The 7,468-nt window shown below is 38.2% G+C and overlaps 1 protein-coding gene across 1 annotated transcript in view; it reads right to left on the bottom strand.

Annotated features, from left to right (window-relative positions):
• Positions 1-1,619: 1,619 nt before the first annotated feature.
• The window catches only part of LOC104466221 (unconventional myosin-X-like), a 63,623-nt gene continuing 57,774 nt past the window's right edge, over positions 1,620-7,468 (bottom strand). The window contains 3 exon segments of the mRNA XM_010079570.1: positions 1,620-1,679; positions 2,458-2,551; positions 5,916-6,011. Coding sequence (XP_010077872.1) covers positions 1,620-1,679; positions 2,458-2,551; positions 5,916-6,011 — 250 coding nt within the window.

Genomic DNA, 7,468 nt, shown 5'->3' with positions numbered 1-7,468 from the left:
TGGTTTTAAACTAAAAGAGGGGAGATTTATGTTAGATTGCCCAGAGAAACTGTGGATGCCCCATCCCTAGAGGTGTTCAAAGCCAAGCTGGATGGGGCCCTGGGCAGCCTGCTCTAGTGGTTGGCAACCCTGCCCACAGCAGGGGAGTTGAAACTAGATGATCTTTAAGGTCTTTTTCAACCCAGGCCATTCTATGATTCTACGATCTAGGAGTTATTTACAGCTAGTGCTAACCAGTGCCACAGAAGAGGTAAGGGAATGATCAGAATCCAACATTTCGGTCACACTCACTGTGGCGCTGAAGTGCTACATTATTCAGGAGGAGTGGTGGACGAGGAAACAAGTGGGCACATGAACTAAACAGAATAATTTTGTTGACCATGTTTTAAAATGTGTGAAGAGGAGGCAGCTTTAGATTGAGCTACATGAAGCACACTCTAGAAAGCTGGATAATGTAATATACAGGACAGAAGCTGCAGATGAGCTATAGTAAGAGAACTCAAAAAGGAGAGTGCTAAGGTATAAACTAAGGTAGATCAAGCTATCAAAACAGAAGGTTATGATCAACAGTAGCAAACCTTCCAGGCTCTCCTCTTCTCCTCCCCAGTTTAGGAAAATGATAGAAGCTCCATTTTGGGGATTCTTTCTGAACACAGATTCAAAGGGCTCTCTGCTCAGCTTCTCTCTTTTGAGCTTGTCATAGTGGGTTCATATGTGTCAAGATAAAAATAATCTATTGCTTGTATTAGTCAAATTCATTTCCTAATTGAAAAACCTTTCATCCCTGTTTTAGACTCAGAGAACTAAAAAAAAAGATATTACAAGAAAAGAAATCTGTGTGAAAAATGCATACAGGAGAAATGCCTTTCTAACTTGAAAGTCTGAAAGCTCTGGACAGTTGTGTTGTATTGTTTAGGAAACCTGGGCTTATAGTCACTGTTACTTGTGGTATCAGGGTCTTGGCAGACCAAGGACAAACCAGTAACTTAAACCCATCTGTTCCACACATGTGCAATGAGGAGACTAGAATGAACTCCGACAGTACAGGTAACACCTCACAGCAAGTAACCTTATATCTTATATGACTCCGGTCATAGCCTGAACCCAGATTACCCAAAACACTGTTACTAGTTCAAGAACTAAGAATATCCTGATGCTCATTTTCTATGCTGCATTGTCTTCTTTGTTACAAGACATTTTTATTCTGGGAAATAATTCTCATCCCTGTAGGATACAACATTCTTGCATGAGAAGCTGAACAGAAAAATGTTAAAATTCATTTTTTTGCCTACTATATTGCTAAAGGACTCAAAAATAAGCTGTATTTCAGAGCACCACTTGTATAAATGAAAGAAATATTTAATCTTGTACATTTGGATCACTTTAGTAGCTGAACAGTTCATACATGAAGCAGTGTCAGGGTACTTAGTGAAGCCCCCACAAAAAACACCACCATTTCTATTCCGTGTTTTAACATGCGGTGTTCAGTACTATGAAGGAGACAATAATGAATCACTGTAATATATGGTTGGTCAGTAGAATATAGAGACTAAAGTATAAAGCATCTGATTTTGGCTAGAGAAAGGAGAAAAAAGCAAGTCACCAGGCATGGTTCTGACTTACCTATCTGGATTGTCAGCAGCACAGACAGAATCAATTAGTCCTACATCCAGTGTACCCTATAAACAAATATCCAACCAGAAGAGGAGGAAGAAATTTACTATTACATTACTCACAGTACTCTTCTCAGAGACAGACGAAAGGAGCAGCAGCTTTGATCACGTAAAATGAACTGTAGATTTGGGCATCAGTTTCTCTTAACCATTAAAAGTGCTGAAGGGAAAACTACGAGATTCAGATAAATTGATCCAGTAAAAAATTACCTCTTGTTAAGCTGGAGGCAGCTCAAAAACTGCTCTTATTTTTCTATGCTTCCAAACCTGCTCGAATTTTTTACCTAGAAGTGCCATTCCAATATAAACGGCATCGTCTCAGAACGAGAATCTGAAGCCATTAAGCAGAAGTTTTTATTTCCCTTTGCTTGATATTAGGATCCAAATTTGTCCCATTTATTCCCAGTGTCTGTTGTCCGGAATGATAAATGAAGGATCAGAAAAATCTCAAATTTTGTACTCTTGGGTTTTTAATTTACTCATTAACTGTATCTTTGCAAAACTTGAAACTCAAGCATACACTGTGGTGTGATAGGGAACAGAAAAAACCACCCCCAAAACCAACGCTCATTTTTCATCAAGGTGAATGATGGGAGAGCAGTCTGAAGTCAGACTCTTCTCTTGTATAGCTACAGGGTCAAGGACATTGAGCCTCTAGCTAGTGTTACAGCTGCCACGGCATTTAAGGATACTGAGGTTGTGACTCTCAGAAGCTGTGTCCATGATAGTGCTCCTTATTTTCCAAAAATATTTGCTTTGAAAAGTTCTTCAGATTTAGACTTACCACAGCATTCTGTGGATTTGCCTGCTCATCATGCATCTCTCGGATCTCTTGCTCTGTGGACGCATGGACTTGACTCAGTACACTAAACCACTGGCTGTGGAGAGAAAGGCAGCAGTGTAAGGAAAATGTTGCTTTCTGCACAAGCCTTCTGTCACCTTTGTTCTGCAGAGATCTTGCAGGTTCTGCAGGTTTTTGAAATTGCTTAAGATTCCTTTGTCAACATGCATAAAAGCAGCAAGGCTTTATCCAAGTAACACCAGGTACAAGCAGGCCTCTCCAGATCTCCCATCCAAGGTCATGTCATGCCCTTCTTCCTGAAGACAAATACCTTGTACAAAAAGTGGCATCTCTGAAAAACCGGCAGGGAGCACACTGAAACATCTGAGTGCTTAAAGAGTATTTATAACATATTCCACACATTTCAGCTGGAAAAAAAATACTTTACTAGCTACGCACAAAGCCTTTAATGGGAAACCCAACCTTCCGATTATAAAATCTGCTGCACTGATAGGATGACTGGTAATACCTTGTTACCATTATACTTCTGCAAAGACCACCCAAGCCCATCAAGTCGTCTGTAGGAGCACAACTGAGAGGGGAGAAAGAATAAAAACACCAAGCAAATACCTCTACATTTTTTGTTCCCTGGGAGCATTGGAAAATCCAGCTGCTGGAGGGACCAGTGAAGCTGAACCAGAGCCAATTTGTGCCACTCCAGTAGCCTTGTATATAGCCACAACAGAAAAACTATCTGAGAGTTTTGCAGTACTTCAGCCCCTAGTGCTGAGCAGCAGTTGCAGAAGGATTTAATCCCAACCACACCTTCTGCTTCTGGGAAATGTCTACCCTCCTGGCACTTGTATATGATAAAGCTCAACTGCTCTAAGCAATCCCACTGAAAGCTGAGGGCAGAGCTTAGCCTGTTGGACAGGTTCCTGAATGCCTTTCTTTGAGATATGAATTTGCCATTCTAATGAAAACCACCTGGGGCCAAGTTTTCAAAGGGCTCAAAAGCCCAGCCTTTAAAACAGACTCCTCACTTTTCTGCAGAGGCTTCTACACGACCACCAGGTTGAGGAAACAAATGCAAAACTACTCACTTTAAATATAAAGCTATCTTTTCTGCAATCGCTTATAGTAATGGAATTTATGCCTATGACAGTGAAGTGCTGCCTCTTTAACTCCAGCATTCAGAAGCCAACTGATCCCCATAATGCAGATGTCTGGAAACTGAACCGCCAAAATAGCTTCAGAAAACCTGTGTAGTCTGCCAAACAGTACCATTACTTCCATATCCTACATCCTTCTAACAGCTTTTGCTTTCACTAGGAACAATGCAAGGCATGAAGAAAAACAAAGATTTTGAGTGCTTGACAATAAAGAAGATGAGAACATATTTAGTTCTGATTCTTTGTTAAGGCTCACAGATACCCACAGAGAGGCTGTTCGTAACACTTACTTTGCTGGGTGTAAGACTAAGTCACTTGAAACCCCTCAAAATGAGGGAAAGGACATCTAAAAAGAAGGAACCGTGAGCTGAAGAAAACTAAACCTCATCTACAGAAAGATTCCCACAAATTAAATTCAGTCTCCCATTTTGGGCTCAGGAATTGCAAATGTATTTAAATGTCAATCTTCTATTTAAAAACAACAAAAAAAGACCTCATAGCACTTTATGCACAGTAGTAAGTTATAATTGTATTTTAAAGAACAAATCAGAATTTTCAGAATTTCAGGTAAGCTTTGTGATAGCAATGAAAAATAAATTAATCATGGCACTTTGCAAAAGACAAAGGCAGGTTTTACTCTTCTTTTGTTTTTTATCCTCTCAGGACCTCCTCTGGTTTTCAGCTGAGTCCTAAAACCCAGGAATAAGGAAAAAGACAGACTAGGGGTTTGAAGGAATAAACCTTCAGCAATGGCTGCCCATTGAAGCATTACATCTTTCCTCAAATACACTTCCATGATAAAAATATTAATTTATCTTTGGGGGGGAGTGTCTGGTTTCTCCTGCCTTTTCCCATCATTTGAACAAAAAGCAACCTCAGATCATGATCTAGCCCAGATACAAAATATTATTTTCAATAGCGGATCCAGAAGCAACACAGCCCAGTAATTTTGAACTTCACTTTTAACAATGCCAAACATTAACAAGGCTTTGACTTAAGCCTATCTGCAAATCCTTACACCTCTCCCTCATTAAAGTTTTTTGGGATGACTGAGAAAAAAGAAACATCAACTACACTGGTAAAAAGTATTTAATTTGGATTGTGTGTTATTTGTACTATAAACAACAATATTGTATCGTGTCTCCCCCATCTTTAAGGAAAAAATGAAAGAGATGCATGACAACAGACAAGTCTTTATGCTGATAGTTTCTTATTGGTCCCTAGGGCATGTACACAACTGTAATAGAACAGACTTTAGCTAAGCCTTAGTTTTAAAATATACTCACATCACACAAGAATCTTAACAATGAGTACTGGAAAGCTCATACTTATTTCAAGGGTAATTTTAAGGATGCCTAAAAAATGAAGAATGATTCTACATTGCAAACATTGCTAAATTTATACTCAGGGTCCTGTAATATAGGAAGGTATTATACCTTTAAAAAGAACAGAATACAAAGCGACTTTCAAGGCTTCAGAGTAAAACTAGCTCAAGTGATTTTGCCACAGGCATCCTGTATTCTGGCCTTGAGGCAGCAAGACAGTAGGTAATATGCTTTGATTACTAAGTTGACTTTATTTAAATGCTTGATTTTTATGGGCAAGCATATTATTATATCACATGAACTTCAGTGTGGGGATTTTTTTTTAAAGGTGCACTACAACTGATCTGACAAGTCAAACTTGCTCCTCACCTACCAGCCTCCCCCTGCAGCCTGATACAGATCCTTTAGTAACAAAAGCAAGACCCTTTTTAAATCAGCAGAAAGGGAAACACTCTCTTGCACGCTATTCTCATTCATGAACATGCTTTCACCCTAAAATCCAGTGACCACATTACAACTTTTAGCTGAAAAAATTTTAGGCTCTGTTTAAGCACACAGATCCCAACCCTGAAGAACAGTACTTTATTTCACGCAAATTACAGTGTCTTAAATATTGATTTAATCTATACAGCTAAACACAGCAGCGTAATGCACAAGACAAGCATCAATGGCTGATGACTGCCTCTCTACAGACATACTGTATTTCAGAAAGTTGATAGCAATAAATGGGTAACAGCCAAATTCTAGGCAAGTTTTCACTGGCAGTCTGACTCTTCCCAGTAATGTTCTGCCACAAGATTTTATTCTCAGCAGGCCTTTAGAAAAAGTGTGAAATGCAACGCATTTAACACAGCCTGAATATTTTGTGACAGTGGACAAACAAGTTAATGACAAGCACAAGTCAGAATGGCACAGAGGTTAAAAAGGGGAAAAAAAAAAAAAAAAGGTCTGATTATTTTCATACCTTGCATCCTCAGGAGACTCAGCAATTAAGTGGTAGGTCCTGTCACCCATTATTAGATCAATGCCATTTTCTTTGCCTGTATTATCAATAATCTCTCTGAAAAGAAGAAAATGCCAAGATTGAGCATTAGAGATTGTCAACACCTTAAAAATTCAGTTCAGCCAAGAGGCTCACAAACTACCGGTACTTAAAATAACAGCAGTCAGCTTGAATCAGGTTAAAATCCAATTATAATTTGCAAGACTCACAATGTAATTTATCAGACCGTATTTAATCACCAAACTATAGTAGCTCTGTTTTCTGCCTATACAGTACAGATATTCAAACTATTATGAATGTCATTATACCAAGTTGACTATTCTGTTATTGTTTAAACAAGAACTAAAGAAAAAAAAAATTACCGAACCTCAAGAGAGGCAAGGATAACTAAGTTGAGAAATTGATGTATTTCTGAACTGACTGCATACCCAAGTAATTTTTGGAGTGGTAAAAAGAAAGCTCTTGAAGATTAAAAACAAAAAGCAAACAAAACCTGGATTAGTGATTCTGTGTGGTTGTGAGTCAGCATAAAGACAATTTCAAACATGACTTCCAGAAAAAGCTGAGCACTCATCTGCTGAAAAATTACATCTTTCTAATTTGTAGTTTGATATCTAAGTATCCACATATTAAACAATCATGAACCAAAAAGCACAAGATTTTTAAGGAGTAATTTAAGTATTACATCAGGTTTTCCTGAAGCTTAAGAAATCAACTTGATTTCTTTTTTGCTGTTTTACTGTATTTGTCTGAAGCTTATTATTTCCTTAACTATCTGTATCTCCCTATCAGCCATACTATTCTCAAAAATCTCTATCCTATAAACAATATATGCACGCTCTGCTTATCAGACTCATAAGGACAATTTATCTGCTGTAAAAACCCGAAGCTATAATTCTGTACTGTTTTCTTTAATTTGCTTTCTTTCCCTCCCAATAACAGTGTCCACCAGAATACCTCCCTGTTCTGTGCTTTAAGTGAATCAGCCCAAGATTTATTCAATTTGAACAGGGTCCCTAACATGGCGCGGTGAAATACCTAAGTCACAAGAAATGTTAGGAATGCACTCAGTGAATATTAAAGTTACCTAGAAAAACTATTGCTTATTTCTCCTGACATACAGCTCTTTAAATACAAGTACCCTCTCTTTTAGCTATTTTATACACAAACAGTCATTGACTGAACCTACTGTTCAAGTTAGATTCAACACCCTTTACCTGACAATTTTAATGGGACACTCAGCAAAGAACTTCTGTAGGGCACAGTCAATGAAATGTGGTGACAACAAAAAAAGAAGGTTTAAATGCATCAGGAAAATATGCTAAGTAAAAGCTATGGTACATGAGTCAAATTCAGTTTCAACAAAAAAAAATTGTGGTAGGAAATTCAGTATCCATTCAGAGATCTACTTGACGACCAGCAGCCCATTGATTTTACAAAAGCAAGTCAGAATGCTCACTGAAACTATTTACGTTGTCCTGCTTGAAATCAGTCTCAAGCCAGGACTTCCAAAC

This window comes from Pterocles gutturalis, unplaced genomic scaffold, assembly GCF_000699245.1.
Source record: "Pterocles gutturalis isolate BGI_N339 unplaced genomic scaffold, ASM69924v1 scaffold11394, whole genome shotgun sequence".
In the NCBI taxonomy this organism is placed as follows: domain Eukaryota; kingdom Metazoa; phylum Chordata; class Aves; order Pterocliformes; family Pteroclidae; genus Pterocles; species Pterocles gutturalis.
The sequence above is the reverse complement of the archived record's forward strand: the minus strand, read 5'-3'. Positions and strand labels throughout refer to the sequence as shown.